General features: G+C 52.5%; 10 protein-coding genes across 10 annotated transcripts; 6 read left to right on the top strand and 4 right to left on the bottom strand.

Annotated features, from left to right (window-relative positions):
* Positions 1–428: 428 nt before the first annotated feature.
* On the top strand, positions 429–2009 carry MYCFIDRAFT_98456 (uncharacterized protein; the record flags this gene model as incomplete). Its single annotated transcript, XM_007932908.1, has 4 exons — positions 429–932; positions 1005–1494; positions 1554–1890; positions 1943–2009. Coding segments are annotated over 4 exons (1398 nt in total), but the record flags the coding sequence as incomplete, so codon positions are not given.
* Positions 2010–2525: 516 nt separating this feature from the next.
* On the bottom strand, positions 2526–3296 carry MYCFIDRAFT_83816 (uncharacterized protein; the record flags this gene model as incomplete). Its single annotated transcript, XM_007932907.1, has 1 exon — positions 2526–3296. One exon carries the CDS (start codon positions 3294–3296, stop codon positions 2526–2528), a length of 771 nt encoding a protein of 256 aa, XP_007931098.1.
* A 1414-nt stretch (positions 3297–4710) lies between these two features.
* Positions 4711–6636, bottom strand: MYCFIDRAFT_1585 (uncharacterized protein; the record flags this gene model as incomplete). Its single annotated transcript, XM_007932276.1, has 1 exon — positions 4711–6636. A coding segment is annotated over one exon (1926 nt), but the record flags the coding sequence as incomplete, so codon positions are not given.
* Positions 6637–7139: 503 nt separating this feature from the next.
* Positions 7140–7677, top strand: MYCFIDRAFT_102145 (uncharacterized protein; the record flags this gene model as incomplete). Its single annotated transcript, XM_007932906.1, has 2 exons — positions 7140–7535; positions 7591–7677. Coding segments are annotated over 2 exons (483 nt in total), but the record flags the coding sequence as incomplete, so codon positions are not given.
* A 1123-nt stretch (positions 7678–8800) lies between these two features.
* Positions 8801–10374, bottom strand: MYCFIDRAFT_43681 (uncharacterized protein; the record flags this gene model as incomplete). Its single annotated transcript, XM_007932365.1, has 3 exons — positions 8801–9720; positions 9776–10188; positions 10238–10374. 3 exons carry the CDS (start codon positions 10372–10374, stop codon positions 8801–8803), a joined length of 1470 nt encoding a protein of 489 aa, XP_007930556.1.
* Positions 10375–12072: 1698 nt separating this feature from the next.
* On the top strand, positions 12073–13077 carry MYCFIDRAFT_43670 (uncharacterized protein; the record flags this gene model as incomplete). Its single annotated transcript, XM_007932363.1, has 2 exons — positions 12073–12308; positions 12357–13077. 2 exons carry the CDS (start codon positions 12073–12075, stop codon positions 13075–13077), a joined length of 957 nt encoding a protein of 318 aa, XP_007930554.1.
* A 267-nt stretch (positions 13078–13344) lies between these two features.
* Positions 13345–14310, top strand: MYCFIDRAFT_83821 (uncharacterized protein; the record flags this gene model as incomplete). Its single annotated transcript, XM_007932905.1, has 1 exon — positions 13345–14310. The coding sequence occupies one exon, from the start codon at positions 13345–13347 to the stop codon at positions 14308–14310; it is 966 nt and encodes a 321-aa protein (XP_007931096.1).
* Positions 14311–15003: 693 nt separating this feature from the next.
* Positions 15004–16436, bottom strand: MYCFIDRAFT_72500 (uncharacterized protein; the record flags this gene model as incomplete). The annotated part of the gene is made up of 3 exons (XM_007932454.1): positions 15004–15597; positions 15650–16335; positions 16408–16436. 3 exons carry the CDS (start codon positions 16434–16436, stop codon positions 15185–15187), a joined length of 1128 nt encoding a protein of 375 aa, XP_007930645.1. The 3' UTR covers positions 15004–15184.
* An 868-nt stretch (positions 16437–17304) lies between these two features.
* Positions 17305–18063, top strand: MYCFIDRAFT_199934 (uncharacterized protein; the record flags this gene model as incomplete). Its single annotated transcript, XM_007932904.1, has 1 exon — positions 17305–18063. The coding sequence occupies one exon, from the start codon at positions 17305–17307 to the stop codon at positions 18061–18063; it is 759 nt and encodes a 252-aa protein (XP_007931095.1).
* A 631-nt stretch (positions 18064–18694) lies between these two features.
* On the top strand, positions 18695–20764 carry MYCFIDRAFT_199933 (uncharacterized protein; the record flags this gene model as incomplete). Its single annotated transcript, XM_007932903.1, has 1 exon — positions 18695–20764. The coding sequence occupies one exon, from the start codon at positions 18695–18697 to the stop codon at positions 20762–20764; it is 2070 nt and encodes a 689-aa protein (XP_007931094.1).
* Positions 20765–21635: the final 871 nt, after the last annotated feature.

The following is a 21635-nucleotide window of genomic DNA, read 5'->3' as shown; positions in this document are numbered from 1 at the left end:
GTAGATCAAATGATCATGATACGATTCATTTGCGAGCGGGTTGCCGTGTCGTTGAAACTTGCTGTGTTGTCGACCGGACGCCGCCTCAAAGACCCGGTATACTTGGCATTGATTTCCAGGCTTGGAGGTGACCATGTCGGTGTCGTGTGGCGTTCGGAGAGTGAGATGGCAAAAGGCTGTATGCACGCACGTCGATGGATGTTGATGTAACGTTATGGAGAGGATGGAGGACGGAGGACAGAGGGAAGAGTAAAGAGAAAGCCCGGTGTTTCCCGGCTTGGCGAGAGGAGCGCACTGATCACTTCTTGGCGCTCGCGCAGTACCCCGCGGGTCTCTCTCGGTCTTAGCCGGACTTAGGGTGCACCGACGACTACCCTACCCCATCCATCTCCAACACACGCATGGCCACCAACATGTCCAACTCCAACATGGCTTCTCTGCTGGAGCTCTCCCACGAACTCCTCCACTGCATCTTCACCGAGATCGAGCTCGCCGACCTCTCTGCCTTGGCCCAGACGTGTCGAGTCCTCAACAGCTATATCAGAAGTAACCGCTTGCTCCACAAAGACCTATACACGGGACGGTATGACGAGCCAACGACATGCGAAGAGGAGCCGGACTACGAAGACCTCTTGCATCGAGCAGTCCGCCTCGAGAAGCTGTTCGACACAGAAGACGTGGAGGCGAAAAGACGACACTTGCATTTCGTCGCCCAGGAAATCCCTCGCCTAGTCGAGCGAGCAGACCTGCAGCAAGATAAGAGCAAGAACATGCAATGGCTTGAAGATGCTTTTCGGAATCCAGACAATGTGGACAGCTTTCTCTGCGCAAGCAGCTTGTTCGCGCCAGGTCGTGCTGGCGGCAACGATCAGATGGCCGCGGGTACAGAGGAGCTGAGACAGGCCAGTGCAAAGCTGCACTGCTTGTATGGTGTTCCCATCGACGTAATACCGACAAGATCCTTATCCACCATGCCGCGAAGACCCGCCGACCGCTCACCCAAGACCACTGTTTGCACCCGATCACACTCCGCCGGCAGGACCACTCACACCTACGCACGAAGCAAAGTCTACGACCTTCGCGAGTACACAGATGCCACACGGTGGGGTCCGTTCATGAAGGATGGCAGCCAAAGAGTCGACTGGGAAAAGGTCGAAGCCATCATGATCGTTCTGGGCTTCAACCTGCGGAAGTTCACAGATCGCTCAGACGGCCGCTTTCCGATCGTCTGGCGAGATCCTTGGGTAGGCGCAACACCCGGCTCCTACAAATCAGCTCCCAGAATCGGCGACCCTTCAAATCACCTCGAAGAAGAAGAAGGAGACTACAAGATCCGAGAACTTGCTCTCTCCCTCGATGCCATGGATCCTTACGGCGTGACAGGAAGCTGGATGCGAGTCGTCTGCTTCCTCGACTACAACGACCTCTACGCCTTCAATTTCAGCGAAAGAATCCCCGACTCCCAACCCAGAGAGCCGATTGACACAGAAGAAGGTTTGATTGAACTCAATGAAATCGTACGTGTCTATCCCACTAATACTTCACCAATTTAGCCATCCGACTGATTCGCATCAAGTTGCAAGTCACACGTATCGAAGCACCCGGAACGAGAAACGACGAGGACGAGACGGAAGATGACGGCGATTGGAGAAGTTTCCAGGGCGAAAGATTACCAATCGTGCACTTCCGCGGCACGAGTCGGAGTCTGCATGCGAGTTGGGATCCCAATGCCAATTCGAGGATACGAGGCAGTGTGAGGCAGACTCCCGAGGGAGAAATCAGGTGGACTACATTCTCCATCTTCCATGGTGAGGAAAGGTGGAGGAGTGAAGGTATTCAGGTTGGTGGGCTGAAGTCTGCAAGGGGCGTGCTGGGCAATTGGTTCGACAAGTGAGTCCTTCTCACCTTCAGACGTTTCCAAATACTAATTCCCGTCGCATAGGGACTACGATATGCACGGTCCCGCAGGCCCTACTGCTTTCTGGAAGGAATCCGATGAGCTGGATGAGGAGAAGAGCAGCAGTACGCCCGCACTCTATTCTGACTTCCCATCATAACGTTCTGATAGCGCGAGAGCGAATACGCTCGGCATTGATACCCTGGGCACTACGGAACTTCAATGGCTTGGTGGTTTTGGATGAGGATTAGCTGCATGCTGAAATCCGAAGCATGACACAGAAAGGGAGGAAAACCAGCATCGCTCAACAAACAGAGTCCTTCCCTTTAATGACCGACCACTTGTCCAAGAATCAAACCACAGCTTCTTCCTCCAATCTCTAGGTAGTCGTCCACCATCTCTCGTCCTCTGTCTTTTTCTTCAACAAATCCACAGCATCACAATCAATCATTTTTGACCAGGTATATAGACATGTAGTGAGGCTACAAGATTCGATGGAACTAGAAGCAGAAGCTCGAAAAAGGAGACCGACGGGAACTCATTCATTGATCAAGTCGTCTCACCACATCCACAAAACAATTCTTCACCATCCCCCACCCCAAAACCCCTCCTCCACCACAATCATCACTCACCCCGTAACACTCTCAACCAACCCCACCTTATCCGTCCAAAAAATCCCATTCTCCTTACACCCCAACCGTTTCGAATAATAACTAATCTTCAACTTCCCCTCCCTCCACTCCCCCACCTCGTTCCTCCTCCCAACCAACCCCCTCTCACAAACCCCCACCCCCCTGCCCTCCAACTTCTCAATCAAAGCCCGAAACAACCACCCCTCAGCCCCCGGAACCGGGATTAAAGGCGTAACGAAAATAATCCAACGCGTATCGTATCGGATTTCGGGGATTGCGTCGAGGAATTGTTTCGGGAGGGTGGTGAGCCAGGAGATTGTGGAGGTTTCGTCGAGGCAGCGGAAGGGGGGACTGGTTGTGTAGTAGAGGCCGATCGCTTCGGAGAAGATTTGGCGGTTGCTCCATAAGAGGTTGGGGAGGGTGTAGGTGGGTTTTATGAGGGGTGGGCCAGAGGATTCGAAGAGGGAGGTGTAGATTTTGTTGCGGAGTTCGGCGGGGAGGGTGAGGAAGGGGGAGGTTTGTTTGGAGGTTTGGAGTTGGGGATTTGGGGAAGGCACGGTGGATTTTTTGGGTTCGGATTCTTCTTCTGCTCTTGATTCGCATTTGATGTTGGTAATGCATTGCCGACGAGCTTTGGCTTGGCGGAACTCTTCAATGTCTAGACCAGCGACTATTGAGGATCGGCGACGGTTGTGCATTGGGATTTGATGGGAATGGGCTCCGATCAGTGGAGGTCCGAGTGGCGAGAAGGCGTGTATGTGGTCCATGTTGCAAGGCTGTTGATGAATCGGGGGACGAAGAGGCAATACCGGTTTAGGCAATTGCGAGGACAAAGGATAGTTTCGGGTAAGAAACAGAAGCCGATTTTGAACCCAGGGAGAATGTGCTTTGTCGTAGTAGGGCTGAACTAGGTTGCCTCGTGAGACGTGTAGGGTCTAATCGCCGTTTCGTGTCGGAGTATCAAGCTTATGGCATCAGGCTGGCATCGAGTTACGAGGGCCAGGGACCAATCGGGAAGAAGTAGGTGTCACGTGTTCTTGAGTCTTGCTGGCAATGGGTGATAAAAGATGCAAAGCAGTGTCAATGCCGCAACAGCGAAACTCCATCTTTTCATAGTATGGCCTATTTCAATGTACCTTATCTGCCGCCGGAGTCCGAGTAGTGTTTCAGTCATAGCGCTAGTCTGACGTCTTGCTCGACATTCTGACGGTGGTAGTATCTCGGAAGTAACCCGGTATCAGCTAGCATTGGCTAGCACTGCTCTGGTCCTCCGCTGACCGCCCGATGTAGGCACAGAGGGCTTCCATACGAGTGGTGTCTCAAGAATCCGGTGTGATGCCAGTAATCCCGTTGTTGGTAAAATGCGGCGAGGCTCTGTTTGAGGACTGTGCTTTGACTCCTGTGCTTCTCGTAAGCGAATGCCTCGATGTATGCCCGATTTGATGAATGTGCCTCGGAATTTTTCAGACATATTTGTGCTCCTCTTCATTTCTGAAGCTGAAATGAATCGCGGATATCCGACGAGGCTTGTAGTCTTGCATCCATTTCTCCGTCGTCGCAACGTGACGGAAAGTCATCATGCTTATCTCGAGCCGACATGCGCCAGCCAGTGCAAGAAGTGGATGCTTCGGACGACTGTACCAAAGCTGTCCATGTTCTCCAACAGGCATTCGGCCCCTTTTCTAATTCCAGGAGTGAAGGGTGTGTTAACGACTCCGCATAGGAATGATACGCTGATCATGTATCGCACGCTGTGAGTGTCTCATTGGTTCCAAGTCGCTGTGGACTTTGGCGGTAGTCTTGATGCATCGGAATGCGTGTTCGCAAAGTTCTAATATCCTAGCAGTACAATGCTCTCCAAGAAGTCCAATGATGCTTCGTTCGCACTAGCAGCGCTCTTTGCATCTCCTGGTTCCTTCAAGATCCGCCAGAGCTATGTTGCTCCAATCGCTCCCGCTTAGCTCGCAGGATCATGCTTCTCACGTCGTCCACACGCGCCTGGCTTGGCTTGAGGTGAGTGTCCAGACGTCCAGGATGTCGAGGCGGTATTGGAGGTGGTTTTGCTTTTTCGCGCTGTGCAGCGTATGTCACAGCAAGATCATCATCGTTCTCAGACTCGTTCTACGTGCCGGAGACTCCGAGGCCTATTGGTGCATCGCCATTGACCTGGCCATCTCCCTCGATTCGTAAATCTCGAGCAACTAGACCTCGAAAGTCCACCCCGACTTCGTGAAGTACGGCAGCTTTTTCAGTGACAGCAGCCATGCATTCCTTGTACATCTCGGACTGACGATCGACGGTGCTTAGCTGCCGTTGCAGCGAGTCGTTGAATTCATCGACTCGCTCCTTGGCCCATTTCACAGCGGCAGATCCGGAAGTGGGCGGAAAGGACGCGTTGAATGTTTTGAAGGTGTAGAGGACAAGAGTGAAGACCACGTACGAATATGCATGAACGTAAGGAACCAGATCTCCGGTGAAAGTAACCTGTCGTATCCGTAAGCGTATGGTGGCCGTTCGGGAAGACAAATAGGTATTTCGAGCCAGTTCTTCGTATCCAAGGCGCAGCAACCAAGATACGTTCTCCTTGGTCTTCTCCATACCACCGCTCGTGTGACTCAATTGCCTGGAGATGGAATTTGCAAGCTTTGATGCGCGTTCGTTGACCTTGGCCTGAATGATTTCCTGCGCAGTCTGATTGCCTTTGATGCCTCGAGCCATTTTGCGCAACTTCTCTGCTCTGTCTACAGCTTCCTCGAAACGCTGCAGCGCAATGTCAATGTCGAGGCCATCGATCTGTGATTCGACCCATCTGATACTTTGCGGTCGACCATCCACATCCACTAAAACAGAGTTGCTACGACTTAGCCCTCCGAAACCCTTCGACTCTTCAGCCTCCATGGCAGCTGCCGCGGCTCTCTTGAGGGACCTGGGATCACGACCTGTTAGTGCTGAGAACGTATCTACATCCTTCGTTCGGCTTGCATGTTCCGCTGCAAGCTGCTTTCGTTGATCTTCCTGCGCTTTGCGGAAAGTGACAATCAGGTTCAACTTGTCGCCTGGATCGCTAGTGGCGTATGTAAAGGACTCATTACCAGCACGGACATTGATTGCATTGGCAATATTCTTGTTCTCCCTGGAATTGCTGTGGCCGATGCTCGTGGAAGCGCGAGTAGAAATGTCAGCAAGGGACACTTCGTTCAGCTGCCAGCATCGATCGGCCACCAGGGTAGTGGTTGAAGCTTGCGGACCACCGTACATGCTCTGCCTGTTGTTCTTCTGCGGTGTCGCCTCTGCCGGCCTCTTCTTCTCGCTCGCAACAAGCAAATGGTCATTGAGCAGGACCAAGGCCACGCGTCTCCTGGGCTTCCACGTTGCGGCATTCAGCTCGACCCATCTCTGACTTTCCATCAGAATGTGTCTACCGGGAATGGCAGGCAGATACTTTTGACTGCCTTCAACGCGCTTCCACAGCGTCTGAAGATGAGTGCTCCACATGGCTTCCAGGTTCGCGACGCTGCTCCTATTCGCGCGCTTCCGGTCGGCCAGGCTGAGAGTGCTCCCGGAGTTGACGTCTGCACCGCCAGCTGACGTCGCGTGTCCCAAGGCGCCCGTCAACTCCGTCATGTATGTTTGCAGAGTGCGCATCTCGTTCTTCAGCTTATCGGCCTCTTTGGAGATCTTGATGAACTGGGTGCGGTTCTGGTAGACATTGTGCTGCAGATCAGCCTCGGTGTGCGACTTGACATTCTGCAGGTCCTTTTGGAAGGCGATGATGTCCTGCTCCGTAGCATCTCCCAGCACGGTCTGGACGTACTTCTCGGCGTTGAGACTGGGGTCCTTCAATGCGCGCATGTCCACCTGAAGCTTGCCCTTTCCTCTCTCGCGCTCCGGACTTGCGCGTCCCCTCGACGTGGCCGGACGCGCCGTATCGGGGCGTGCCATACTGCTCGCATACTGGGCCGGCATTGCGGGCATGGCCGGCATGGGAGGAGCTGGGCCATCTTGGGGCATGCCTCCTGCGAACCGCGTCGAGTATCGTCGCATGACCAGTTCGCTCGTGTCGCCGCCCAACCGCGGTCTCTCACGCGATCGGGAAGTGGTGGCGGTGTCATGCGAGCCGACGGTCCATGTGCTGTTGTTCCTGCTGACCGACGCATCGCGAGACTGCTGGATGCTGCTGGCGGAGCTGTTGATGGGCGCGGATATCTTCAGTCGCGTGGTGGCCGTCGTCTTCTTTCGCCGCAGCGATATGCCTTTGGACTCCGACATGGCGAATGCTGTTGCATATAGTATTGGTGCACCTCACTGCCCCCAATCGAGCCCAATGTGTAGGCGGAGTTGTACTCGGCATGCACAAGCTGCGAGCTGTGGAGACATGGCCTCCGTAGCCAAGCCAGATCTCCAGTCCCAGTCCCGAAGCTCCTCTCCAAACTTTCATGCACTACCTTCAACCACACCACTAATACTGACTGTGGCATACTTCAATTCATCCTAACGTCGACACCATCGTCGCGAATCGCTCACATCGTTAGTAAAACTCGCGGCTGTTGCAAACCCTCGACAACACTACCGCCATGGCCTCGACACTACCTTCATCAGGCCCATCAATCACCACCATCGCTGTGGCAGCAGCTGGCGTCGTTACAGCTGGCGCCCTCGCATACGCAGTCTACTTCGATCACCGCCGAAGAAGCGATCCCGAGTTCCGCAGATACCTCAAAAAGCAGCACAAGAAGGTCCACAAGTCAGACCTTGAAGCTTCAAAAGCCGCCGAGCACGCGCAAAAGCAAAGGATCCGCGATGTTGTCGACGACGCCAACGAGGATGGCTTCCCACGAGATCAAGACGAGACCGAGGCATACTTCATGCAGGAAGTCGCACGAGGAGAGCAGATGTGCACGGATGGAAGCGACCCCGTCGATGCCGCCCTCTGCTTTTACAAGGCTTTGAAGGTTTACCCACAACCGAGAGAATTGATCAGTATCTACGACAAGACAGTGCCAAAGGTGTGTATTGGTATGGCGAGAGAGAAGCTTTGCACCCGCTAACGATAGTCTACAGCCAATCCTCGCCATTCTCGCCGAAATGATCGCCGTCGACCCAAGCATATCCTTAACAGGCAGCTCGGGTGCTTCTGACGCCGGCAGCGACAAGGTCGAGTAGTTCTCGCGCCTGCAATCAATGTGCACACAGTGTGTGAGGCTAGCGGCAATGCAAGCGATGGTCCGCACGTGGGGGAAAGATAGTTCCGAGTCGCATATCACGGAGGAAGATGCTTTGTCGAGCCTCGACTAGGCTTGCGCACGCCTTTCGCTGAATAGTCTGGAGCGCTCAGAAGGAGAGAGCAGAGCTGCGATGATAGTGCGAAGAGCTTCTATCGTGTCTTTGATAACCAAGCATGCCTCGACAGCTCTTCGAGGCATTGTAGGAAAAGTAGGAGCATTAGATGGCGTAGACTTGGGAGAGAGGGCGCAGGCAGGCATTCTTCTGGTTCCGCTTGGCTTGCGAGAGGATCTCATCTCATGGACTGTATAAAGCGAATTGTACATTTACAGCATATTTCGATGCGCAACGACTAGAGCTCCCGACCACCCAGAAAATACTGACTACGCTTAGCCCCAGCTCTGGGTCTTGGCTCCAGCCTTGCGACACTCAATCTACAACTTTGACCTCTACCACTCCTTTTCAGCGCCTTTCAACGTCAATCCCAATTCCTCCCTAACATACGATGCTCAAATGCGCACGATTAAGAACCCAAGAACATGGAGGTCCAAAGCCAGAACATACTTACCTCCAAGTAAGACCTACCTCCAACCGCTCAACTCTCAATCATCGACCTCAGAGTGCACAACTCCTCCTCACTACTCTTTCTCTTTCTCAAAGCCCACTCGAATTTCTCCCTCAATCATTCACTTCCATTGTCTGATCCTCCTATCCCATTCTCCAGACAACGCTCGACTGTTTCCCTCGCTCTTATGTATCCAATTTGGGGGATTCCATCGAATGACGAAGACGAAAATGCTGATAGCAAAAGGAAACAAAGATTTTGTATTACCGTAGAGTTGTTTTGTTCGTTGAAGGTGAGTGCTAGATACATGAGAGAATGTGTGAAGACCGGAAGGGATTTGGATTTGGATTTGGATTTGGATTTGGATTGTCGAGGAATTGAATGGATATTCGTAGATTTCGCGAGGGGATTCTCGAAGGGGAGGTGTAGGGGAGATACTAATATTCTTTTCGGTGGACGTGAACCCAGGCCGGGTCTGCTTCTTCAACGTCGGTACGAACCTCGAGAACTCTTTCTAATTCTATCTCCATATCTGCTCAGAATGTATGGTATTGGGGTCATCAAAGCGCTGACGATTCCCAAGATCGTCAAGGTCCATTTCACGCCCAAGTGATCGAAGATCGGGATCGCAGCGACGTACATTCCCGCAGACACCAGGTACCGCACAAATGTGACGCTTGCCAAAGCACTTGCAGAATGAGGTCCATAGGCGTCGATGAGATACTGATATGAAGACATGTAGATGCAAAGCGTACTGTAGCCTAGGAAGATGCTTCCGGCTAACGGTGACCAGTAAGAGCTGGTTGGAGAAGAGGTCCAGCCGATCCAGAACATTGAAATTGGGAGGAAAGGTGCACCGTAGATTGCGAATGTCAGTCGACGTTCGGGCGGGACATGGTCGTCTCCATTGCTGACTGCCAAGGCCAGATCTGCTTTATATCGTTGGTAGACGAGCGGGATTTGGAATGCTGTAAGGATGATGCCGACTGCAGTGCCCGCGAATGCGACTCCGGTCATGCCTTGGCTGAAGCCGTACATTTCTCTGAATATGTAGTCATATCCTTGAAAGAAGACAAAGATGACCACGTATATCACGGTCAGGTACAAACTCAGGCACATCACGATAGGCTCGTTGAAAAGAAGGGCCAATGGCCGATACAGTGCAGCTCTCAGGCGCTGCCTGAAGGTGATGCGGTTGAGATCGACTTCAGCGAAGAATCGTTGGTTGCATTCGATGGTGCGAAGCCGTTTGGCACGCCATCGAAGTAGGGTCGGTGGGTGTGTTTCCGGCTGGACAAGGGTCACAGACAGCAGTATTGCGGCGGAACTTATCAATGTGACCCACTCGCACCATCTCCAGCTCAAAGTCTTTGACTCAACGATGTAGCCCCCAATGATCGGTCCTGCCGTACGGTCAGCAAGGACGAAAAGTGTGCATTGCACTGATGTGTTGCGTACCGCAAATTGGACCTGTAAAGGCGATGACCGCGAATGCCGGGAACGCCCAGGCTCGCTCCGTATGGGTCCATAGATCCGACACAGAACCACCAGCACAGCAGAGCGGTGCTGCAGCGAAGTAACCGGCAGCAGTTCGAAATACAGCTTGTGATGCCATATTGGGAGCCAGAGCAGAGGCCATGGTGAAGATCATGAATAAGGCCATCGTTGCGATGTATACAGCACTACGTCCGTACTCTTCAGAGATTGGCCCGGCGGTAAGAACTCCAAAGGACAAGCCCACGAGGAACAATGCCGTTGCTAGCGATTCAATCTTCGTTGACACGCCAAAGTCCTGAGCGGCAGGAACGAGCGCGGCTGCATCAATGCTTGACGCAACAGTGGTGATCCATGCTATGAGAGTGACATTTATGCTGTAATTGTGAGCATAAAGCGGTGCCGAATGCGGTTGTCTCAGCTTACGTCGCCAATGCTCTAAGCCTGAAGCTCCATTTCGTAGGGTCAGTATCGCTGCCAGAGGCAGCAAATGTTACCATGAATGGAGAGCTGACATCTTTTGGAACTTGTGTTCTGTGGTTCAGGTCACGACTTTTGATCATTGCGTCGTCGAATGGGCCATCCGGGCCATCCGCAATCGTTGCCTCTGCACGGCTCTCGTGTGGTGCATTTCGCAGCTCGTTGGTTACAGACTGGGATATGGCAGTATTGGAAGTAAGTCGAGCTGCTGGATTCCGGGTTTGCATTTCTCGATACTGGTGTACCGCGAACATGATGCATATATTGAGGCGCCGTGGAGGTCGCTTGCTATTGAAAATGCAGAGAAGAGAGGGCATTGAGACCTGGCCTGTACATGATCCATTCAGAGTGAGGGTGTCCTTCATACGGTGCTATAAGCCGTCTTCGTGGAAGATGGCGTGGTTCAACTGCCTCCGCCCTGAGGGCCCACGCGCGAGCAAAATACGGCCAAACCGGTGTAGGCTCCACATCTTTTGGCGTCATATTGACTCTGGAGCTCGACGCACGGGGCCAGGTCAAGGCGTGTGTGGCCGATCATGGTCAGCTCGATGTTGTACAAGAGAAGAGAAGCATCAGAAGAGTGCCACAACAAAGAAGCTGCTCACATACCCTAGGCCCAAAGAAGTTAGTGCTGCCGAGGAGCCGAAAAGGCAATTGACCGCAGCAGCCTTCACACCACCCGCCTACTCCAATGCTTCAACTTAGATGATCAGCATCAGCATCACTGCGGCTGCAGCATGATGTTGCTCTCAGCTGGATCTCGAGGACTCCGCTCGCGCCCTGACCACAGACTTCCTTCACCGAGCTCCTGCGCGCTTCCCACTGGATCCAAGGCTTCTGAATTGCTGGTCGTTGAGACTCGCTCGCTCCGGTCAGCTACTTCGATCCTCCATAATGGCCGTGAATCCACCAGGTCTTCGGAGGAGCTAGCAGCACTGCATCAAAGAGAAGGCCCTTGAGGATTTCGGTGCTCGCGCGGCTGAAGTGAGGTTGTACAACGTCAGTAAGCTTTCTTTCAGAAAGAGATTGCAGGAGCGGTAGTCAGAGTTACGGAAAAGGGACAAATGATCTATACTGGCGATGGACATTTAAGCGGGAATGAGTGACGAATACTGCTGCATAGGACTGTCGAACTCACATATGGCTTCGGGGAGTTAAAAGTGTGCGGAGCTTTCGTAAGACGCACAACTCCACCGGTCTTGTATGGCTTCGACAAGAGAATGTACTGGAAGTCGTATCGCATCCAGAGGTGGCGTCTGAACCCATCAGCCCACGGCCAAGGTCTCTGACCGGTCTGGTTGATGCATGAAGTTCGCTCAACACAGGTAGGTGAAAGACCACGAGACCAGATGGCCTCCCGGACGTAGCAGTCTCGTGCGGCACCTCACCTGTTCAGAAAGAGGTCGACATGGTAGGATGATGTAAACGGCTCTTTTCCATCGTCAGAACTCGTAGCACGCGAGTTGCTGTGGGTTAAAGAAATGCTCCTCCTGGTTGCACACCGATGGCACGAACATCCCAACGCTGGGTGAGGAGCGGCTGGCGTACGCATGTACGAGTACTCGCACCGGTATGCATTGTGCTGGTGACTCGGCAATGCCTCGATAGCTGGGCTGTGTGATCATCTAACCAGTATCTATAAAGCCGCCTCCTTTCCAGTCCACATGAGAACAGCAGCAGCTTGCAAACACAATCATCAATCGCCTCACTTGATAAATTTACCCATCTCTTTCACCATGACTGGAAGCGCTTCCGAACATCAGGAGACTGCAGTCTCGTCCATGCCAGCGCGGCTCGAGACTCTGAGCTTCACGAAACTGCTTTCCGGAGACAAAGCAGAGATGGGACGCCTGCTAGTTTCTTGCCAGACTGACGGCTTCTATTATCTGGATCTCAGAGACTGGAAGGATGGACAGTTTGTCAGACTTCTGGACAGCCTCAATAGAATCATGAACGAATGGTTCAAGCTACCGCTTGAAGAGAAAGAGAAAGCAGTAGCTTTGTCTGATGCTCAAGGGTGAGCGACTCCCTTGATCCTCATTGACCTACGTCTAATGTGAAATAGATACAAGCCATTGGGCCAGCAATCTGGACCAATTGAGAAGACCCGAGATGGCTACGAGTCACTGCGGGTGAGCCGCACGCAGCTGCTGGATGGCGAGCCTCTCTCTGCAGTCCTGAGCGATAATCTGGCCGACTTCAGGATGCTGCTGGACCAAAGCCACTACATCACAATGTCCATCCTGGGTTGGCTGTCAGATGCACTGCAAGTCCCTGTCCCTGAACGCTTCGAGAATTATCATCCCGATGACGGCACCTCTCGCAGTGCCTTCGACTTCATCCATCATCCGCCAAAGCCAGATCATGGAGGCATGGGCCACAACATGCATACCGACCTCGGCCTTTTAACTCTGCTGTTCAACCAGCAACCAGGCCTGCAGGTCATCACACCACAGACCAATGAATGGCAGTACGTCACGCCACGCCACGGATTTGCAGTGATGAATGTTGGCGATACATTAATGATGGCTTCGCAAGATCGTCTCCGCTCTGCTCTCCACCGGGTCTACCCCATGGGAGGCACTATGAAGGAGCATCGCTACTCCACAGCATATTTCTTGAGGCCGAGCGACAGTGCCACGGTGAAGGATTTGGAGGGCAATATAGTGACTGCCGAAGAGTGGTTTAAGCGCAAGTTTAAGTCATTCACAATGAACTTGGAGGAGCAACGTAACGACTCGCTCGCATTTGGAGGCATTGATCGCACGCTAAAGATCAAGGTCTGAATGGTCTGAGAGTCAGAAGGAAGAGTGGCGCTACGCTCGCTTTTGTATTTCCAATATAGTTCATTCCTCACGCAAAATTGCATTCACAATGTCCTCTGCATATCAATTTAGACTGGCAAATTGGTCCTATTATCAACAAATCAGTTTTCTGTGGACTTGGCTTTTTGAAAGTGTGATGAGTCAGCAGCATGCGACTTCACACAAACTTCCACAACTCCAACACCAGTATCCTAAAACCCCCATCCACCAAATCGCAACACCACAACCATGACCGACACCCGCAGCCTCATAACCCGCTTCAAATTCTCAACCCTCCTAAACCAAGACCAACAAGGCCGGCGCATCGTCCTCCAAGGCACAATCTCCGGGCAACCAGCCCTCCTCCTCGCCGAACGCGGCGCCTTCAAAACAGAACCAAACTACCTCGGCTCCTTCTCGCGTCTTCTGGCCCACGTGAAAACCCTCGGAGACAATGACATCTACCACTGGTACCTAGCCAACTCCATGACAGAAAACACAATCGACGAACCCACGCCCCCGGATTTAAAGATAAACCTCATATACCCTTGCACCGAAACACATATCCGGAAGTACTCATTCCAGCAAGCACGTGTCGTGAGAGAGACGGCCGAGATTTATGAGGAGTTTGTGAGGCCTTATATGAAAGTTTGTCGGGAGGAGGGGAGATTGAATTGGGTGTTCAATATTTTGGAAGGAAAAAGTGAGCAAGAGAATGTGTTGTTTCGATCTCACGAAGCAGATCCGCAGGATGATTTCCTTTTACTTCCGGATTTGAATTGGGATCGTTCGACGCTCGGGTCTTTACATTTATTGGCGTTACCGATGAGGCGGGATATTTGGTCGGTGAGGGATTTGAAGAAGAGGGATGTCGAGTGGTTGAAACATTTGAGGGAGACTTTGACGAGGAGTGTGAAGGAGTTGTATGCTGGGTTGGAGGAGGATATGCTGAAGTTTTATGTGCATTATCAGCCGACGTATTATCATTTTCATGTGCATGTTGTGCATGTGGATCTTGATGCTACGGGGACGCAGGCTGTGGGGAAGGCGTTGGGGTTTGATCATGTTGTTTCGCAGTTGGAGAATTTGGGGGGTGGGGAGGAGGCGGGGATGCATCTGGTTGAGTTGTCGTATACGGTTGGGGAGAGTAGTGAGTTGTGGCAGCAGGTTTATTTGCCGTTGAAGGAGGGGAGGACGCCGAGCGTTTTGCAGTGAGAAAATTGTTGTGGTGCAGTTGTCTCTATGACAGTTGAGGCCTATTGCCTTTCAGTGCATCTGGAGCTACATTGGGGCCTGCGCAGCGATATTACCCTTCACGAGCGATGCAGAGAGTCCTGCGGGTCGGTGATGCCCACGAAAAGAAAGATCTCATCTGCGTGTATCCGTCTGTGTCTGCTGATAAGCCAAATCGAACTCAACCGGCTCCTCTCGTGACTTGAGGAACTTCGGTGTCTTCACCGGTGAGCTTCAACTCTATTCCCATTCTTGATTTCCGGTACTTATAGTTTCCACCTATCACATGCGAGGTCCCGTATTCGCAAGACTCTGACCCGAGACAGCATGTAAGGTCTAGGCAGCTCGTGCGCGTTCAGATTACAGTATGCAAGAGTACAGCTATGAACATTTCAGCACGTGAAAGGAAGACTCGGCCTTCTGCTCTATATCAAAATCGATCGCGCTCTCAGTTCGCTTCCGACGGTCTCCAACAGTTCTCTTCCTCTGTGAGCCTCACTTCAACATCCCTCGGTGCATTCCGCATCTCATCTTGCCCTGGTAGTTGGTCAGTACTTGGCTCCGCTGGGCATAATGCCGATCTCCCCAAGAGAATCGCGAACGTAGGGTATCCCGGGTATCCCACAAGCGTGCTAGGTGCAAGTTCGGAACGAAATCTTTCCAGTGCGGCCGAATCGGAAAGCAGGTCTATTCAAGTTGCAAAATCTCTATCCTACTTTTGGGTTATATGTCAATCCCTGGCCATGATGTAGTTTTCTGCAACACCTGGCATAGATGCAATCGCTTCTAGGGTATCCAAATGCACATCCTCTTTTCCAATGACACCCCATCTACAATATCCCGAGATCTCGCAAGTCTATTCTGTTCTCTGCTTCTTGTTTCTAAGAGCATCGAGAAACTCTTTTGGTGGCTGTTGTCTGTAGCCCTGTGGATTGTTCTCGGTCCACCTCCAAAGGTCGGCGCAGGCGTCCTCGAGAGTGTGGGTAGCTTTCCATCCAAGCTCCTTATTCGCACGCGATGGGTTCGCTGTGAGGTCGAGCACGTCGCCTGCACGGCGTGGAGCGACTTCGTAGGGTAGATCACGTCCCACGGCTTTGCTGAAGGCCTTGATCATTTCATAGACTGTGGAACCCCGGCCAGTCCCCAGATTCCACGCGCGTACACCTGGCTTGTTCGAGCGCAAGTGGTTCAACGCAACAAGATGGCCGTCAGCCAGATCGAGAATGTGAATGTAGTCACGAATTGCAGTGCCATCCTTTGATGCATAGTCTACTCAAGTCAGTGTGCTGAGCAGCGTAGATAGGTACTGATCTGTGCTCACCATCTCCAAACACGAGAAGCTTTTCACGCTTGCCAACTGCAACCTGGGCCAGCAGCGGAAGAAGGTTGTAAGGAACGCCTGTCGGGTCTTCGCCCATCACACCACTGGGATGGCTTCCGGCAGGGTTGAAGTATCTCAGCAATGCGGCATTGAACTCGTCTCCGGCGCTGCCTGCTTCTTGGGCCTTGACTCTTTCCGAGTTAATGTAGTCTGTGATCATGGTCTCGACTGCAAATTTGGTGTTGCCGTACGGGTTTGTTGGGCCAAGAGGACATTCTTCTGGGATCGGAATCATGTCCTTGAATCGCGTCGCGTCGCCATAAACCGTGGCAGACGAGGAGAACACGATGTTCGTGACTTTGTGCTTCTGCATGCTGCGGAGCAGGCACAATGTGCCATAGACATTGACATGGTAGTAGTCCAGAGGTCTCTTTCCCGATTCTCCCACAGCTTTTAGTGCAGCAAAGTGAATGACATTGTCAATGTCTGGGTGCGCCGCGAAAACCTCGTCAAGCTGCTTCTCGTCGGTGATGTCGCATTTGACGTATTCGGGTCGCTTGCCGCAGATCAGCTCAATGCGATTGAGGACTTCGTCGGAGGAATTATAGAGGTTGTCGACGATGACGACTTTGTAGTCTGCTTCGAGAAGCGCGAGAGCGGTAAAGGAGCCGATGTATCCCGTGCCGCTGCATTGGCATATGGCATCAGCATCGCATGGTCAAAGTGTAAGGTGTCCCAGAATGGGAAGAATGTCTTACCCGGTCACCAGCACTGATCCTACAACCATTTTGTCGTCCGCTTGTCAAATCTCAAGCTATTGAATCTGTTTCTGATTTGTAGGTAGAACTTCTCTCGGGTAGCAGCTGCTCGTCGTCGACTCGATATGTTGCTTCTGAGGGGTTGCACAAGTGGATTCTTTTTAAGCTCGAGACAGCTCCCCCTTTTAAGGCTCGAACCGCTGATCGCTGCCAGGAACTTTTTGTAGGGCTGAACATCGGGAAGTGGGCGAGCCTCGTTTCCACTCACTCCGGCATGTGGTGCTTCCTTCCGAGTAACATGCTCAGACGGTCAGACCTCATCATCATTCTCACCGCAGCAGCTGTTCTTGCCATCGACACTGGAGCACAAATGGCGCGACTAGTCCAGTTCTGACGTTGTGAAGCCATTCCGAGCAGCGCCAGGAGAGTAGGTCTTCGCTTGCAGAAGCATGGCGTGACAATACGTGGTTCAAGTGGCCGCTTTCACACCTTAGAGCTCTCGTGATAGAGCTTTCACGTGGCCTAATGCCGGCCACTTCAACTGGACAGGCATCTTCCCACCTTGATTCAAGGACCGTTGAGCCTTTTTGTGCCTTTCGTTGCCCTCCGCAAATGCTGGCGAGGGCATAGTGCAGCAACGTCTAATACAGATCCTGCGAACCACCACGTCTCAAGTTTTGGGCGCAAAAGCGCAAAGGTGTGGGTCCGGAACTGGCCACAATCGCCTGTAATCGTTGCTGAGCAGCGACGCTGCGAGATCCCAGGCACTTCTCGGATCCGAAGGCTATCAAGGGCGGTGTCCCGATTCAGCATCGAGTAGGTCCGCTGCACAGCATAGACGAACTCTTCTAACATCCAGCGCTCTACTGTGTTCTACACTCCTAAATACACTCCACCATGGCGAACAGGAAGGATTGCTACATTCCGAGGCCACTCACAACATCCGACATACCAACATGCGCACGCATCGCTGGACTGGCCTTTGAATTTGATCGGCAAACACAATTCAAGGCGCGAAGTCTACTGAACCCTTATGATCATGAAGCAGGAATGCAAGATGCCTTGGCCTACTGGCTCAGCCAAGCTCCAGGAACGATGGACATCACAGTCGCTGAAGACCCATCAACAAAATCTGTGATCGGCTGGGTTGCCTGGGTCTATCGTGGCTTTAACTCTGCCGAAGGTCACGCACGACGGGAAAGGGAGCTGAAGCAGCTCGAGGACATCCATGCCGAGGGCAGGCAAATTGCTAGACCAACGTCGCCGGTGGTGGAATCTGTAACATCCGAAAAGTCAGCGCGGGCCAGACTCGAGCAATACACAGGCGACCATCTCAAGGTCTGGATGGAACGTCTCATGCCTCTCGGGACCAAGTGCATGTATATTTCCAGTATAGTCGTGCGTCCTTCCCATCAAGGCAAAGGGGTAGGCTCGGCACTGATTCATCGAGGTACGGCCCGAGCAGATGAGGAAAACGTATTCTGCTGGGTGCATGCTAGTGAAGTTGGCACAGTGGCATTTGAGCGCCAAGGATTCAAGACTATAGGAAAGCTGGAACTCGATCTCGATCGCTGGAACACAGAGGGCATCGTGCCTCCCGATGGTTCGCGATGGGGGATGTACACCTTCAATTACATGCGAAGAGACGCTCGTTAGCTACAATTTTGACGTTAAACATAGGAGAAGCAAGATTTTCTTTTCCCTCATGCGAAAACATCGCCTGATGTGACGGTGCGCCAAGTAATCTGTTGAACATTCCAGGCCAGTGGAATTGCTATGGCCACCGTAAGGGTCCTAAGTGGTGACAGCAGGTAGCACTGTCGATCAAGACGAGCAAATCAGATACAACAAGCGTCGTGAAAGACGCTATAGAGAGATGGCAGCAGGAGGAGAAGCTGAAGTCGAAAGAAAGTCCCACGGACCCAATCCCGGTCCTAGAATAGTGCTCGCTTATGCAAGATGCCGAGGCCCGTGTGTTGTGCCGGCAACAAGGTACAATGGAATGCATTGACGGGCCGGATGCATCATTGTTAGCCAGAGTACTCGAAAGCACTTCGCGATGGCCGCAATGCTCCCCAACTTCTCAAACGAGTTCTTATTGTGATGACAATACAAGAGCACAATCACGAAGTGAGAATAGAGCGCAACAATAGCATCCGCAGATAAGGTTTGGCACTAGTGCCACTGGCTTTCGAGGACCCACCGCCGAATCCTCACTACTTCAAACTGCGAAACTTCCATCGACTTTCTCCCCACAACATCAACAACCCCAAGACCTGTCGCAGCCATGTCTGGCCGCAATCAGACACCGGCAACAACACGCCAAACACGCTCTCGTGCACAGACGCCACTGCCAGCATTGCCAACACGTCAGTCGCACGCGTATGGCGCTCAAGGCAAAGCCGCCATAGCGTCGCAAGTCAATACAACTCAATCTGGCTTCCAGAATGCATTCGCAAACAACACACGCAAACGTGGCACAACTCGCGAACCAACGCGCGATCCCTCACCAGAAGGTGCCGCACCATCCAATAACAACCGCTTTCGCAAGAAGACCAAAGCACCAGAACTAGTTCCACGAGCAGAAACCTATGTCGATGACGAGCCCGAGGTAGAAGACGAACCTGCGCTTGAACAAGAACGTGCACCAAAGACCAATGGCTTTGCTTGGAATGGCCCAGGTCGCCAAGCAATTTTGGAGTCGACTCCCGACGACGCAAGACCCGCCACCTCTCTTCAAAACAGCGCACTCTACACTGCTTCCCACGGTCCCCCACCGCCTCCACCTCCACCACCGAGGCAGCCGACTGACCCATTCGGCCGCAATCCAGAGCGTCAAGAAGCGCATGCTCGCCCAGAGCGATTCCAACCAAACTCATTCATGGTATTTATTCACACATTACCGCGGTACCTTCGGAGGCTTGTCAGCGATGCTAATGGCCTCAAGGGTATCCTCTCAATCGTGCTTCTCACAATTGCAGCTCTGATTGCCATGGCACGTCTACCGCTGCCAAATTCGCTCGCGCAGCTCAGACATCACGCTCTCGTGGAGACGGCTTGGATCATCGGCCTACCAGGATACTCGTCGCCAAAGGAGCTCCAACTGCGCTGGGAAATGTTTCTGAACGATGATGCTTTCTGGGATCTCCTGCCACCAAATCAGACTATACCGAGCTTGCAGTACGGTATCAACGCTCATTTCAAATCTCGACTCGACAAGGCCGACAACGCTACGGAAGCCATGCGACAGACCATCGCTGTGCAGCAAGCTGCAATTGCAGAGCTGCAACGCATTCTGCCGCGCACCATTGTTACCGAAGAGGTGGACGGCGAATGGCAAATACCAGCTCACTTCTGGAAAGCGCTCTCCGACAAGATGACACGACCAAGCGACTCATCTGAAATCTGGGACCACTTCATCCAGAGCAACGAAGAGAAGCTACAAGCTGTCTTTCTGGGAGTTTTAGATCAAGAGATGGATAATGTCGCCTCTCGTCATCAACTCGTCAGCAAAGACGCCTTCCAAGCCGCCATGGTTGCGAACAACAGGCTCATGGAAGAGGAGATGGCGGAAACGCTCCACAAATTCCGCACAGAAATCTTGACTGAAGCTCGCGACGTTGCCAAGGACACTCTCGAGAAGTCTGAAATTATGGCTATGGCTCGCGCTAATATTGCCGCTCTTGGCAATGCCAACGTCGTCTACAATACGGACAAGGCTCTTCGCCAGGTCAATTACCTCTCAGTCGGCAGCGGCGCTGCAATTGACCCTCGCACCACCTCCAAGACACAGCACCCATCCAATACATGGTACTACTGGCTTGGCACAAAATTCGGCATCTGGACTCAAGTCCCAAACCCACCATCTTCAGCTATCCAGGCGTGGGACGAGACCACGCAGTGCTGGTGCTCCGCCAACTCTACCGAACACAGAGCGCAGCTTGGTGTCAGGCTATCGCGTAAGATCTGGCCGACCGAGCTTACCATCGAGCACGCCCCTGCTATGGCAACCCGCAACATCGCTGCAGCTCCGAAGGACTTCGAGGTGTGGTTCGAGCTTGACCCGGCCGAAGCGGACCGCATTTATGAGGAAATCGGTGGCAAAACCTCGCGCTTCGCTGGCGACCGACCATGCTCCAGCACGCCGCCAGACGACTTAAGACCTTGGGCCTGCCTCATGACCGACTGGTACGACATCGACAGCCACAATTTCGTCCAGTCTTTCAAATTCTTTCCAGACATGCAGAGCCACGGTATCAGCACGAACAGAGTCGTATTCCGAGTGACGGACAATTGGGGAGCCGATCACACGTGTATGTACAGGTGGAGGCTCGCTGGAGAGGAGGTTCCGCAGTGATTTGACATTCTGTTTCGAAATTCTGGACGGGTTCACAGCACCTAAGGGGATATCTAGGTGATTTTAGCGATGGCGTTCTGCATGAGATACCCCAATGTGAACGAAATGAAACATGCCCAAACTCTTTTATCTATCGTGCTTTCTTATCTTTGGCTTCCGTCAAAATGGGTGATTCTGAACAATTCGAGGCAAATCTGGATGATGATAGCGAGGCATATTTCATCGAGAAACCTCATGGTAAGGAATTAAAGCTTGTACAAACTAACTCACATCTTTCGTGCCTTCTTCCCTTTGCTTCGTTCAAAGGCGTGCTTCTGAGCAGTTCGAGGGGAATCCGGATGATGATGCTATAGCAAGGCATCTTTCATCGAGAAGCCTCGTAGTAAGCGAGCGACTGGACTCAAGCGTGAATCCGCCTGCAACATCCTTTTATACATTGCCTTCCGGCAAAAAGGGCGCTTCGAAGCAATTCGAGGGAAATCCTGATAATCATGGCAAGGCATCTGTCATCGAGCAACCTCGTAGTCAGCGCAAGCGTAAACCCGCCTGCAGCGTCCTTTCCTACGCTGCTTTCCGCCGATGAGAGTATTCTACGGTCGTTAAGAGAAGATCAGATGTACCAGTGATTTGCTCAGTAGTGGAGCTTGCCCTAGGAGACCAACTAAAAGCAAGGGTGAACAATCAAGCGTGAACCCACCTGCAGCGTCCTTTTCTACATTTCCTTCCGCCGATAAGGGTATTTCCACGGTCGTCGAGAGAGGATCAGATGTACTCGTGACTTGCTCAGTAGTGGAGCTGGAGGCAAGAGTGAACTCACGCCTGCGTTCGTTTCTGTTGTAAACGGTGTTTCTATGATTGTTGATGGAAACTT

The sequence above is a fragment of the Pseudocercospora fijiensis genome (assembly GCF_000340215.1).
Source record: "Pseudocercospora fijiensis CIRAD86 unplaced genomic scaffold MYCFIscaffold_9, whole genome shotgun sequence".
Taxonomy (NCBI): Eukaryota; Fungi; Ascomycota; class Dothideomycetes; order Mycosphaerellales; family Mycosphaerellaceae; genus Pseudocercospora; species Pseudocercospora fijiensis.
This window is presented reverse-complemented; position numbering and strand designations above follow the sequence as displayed.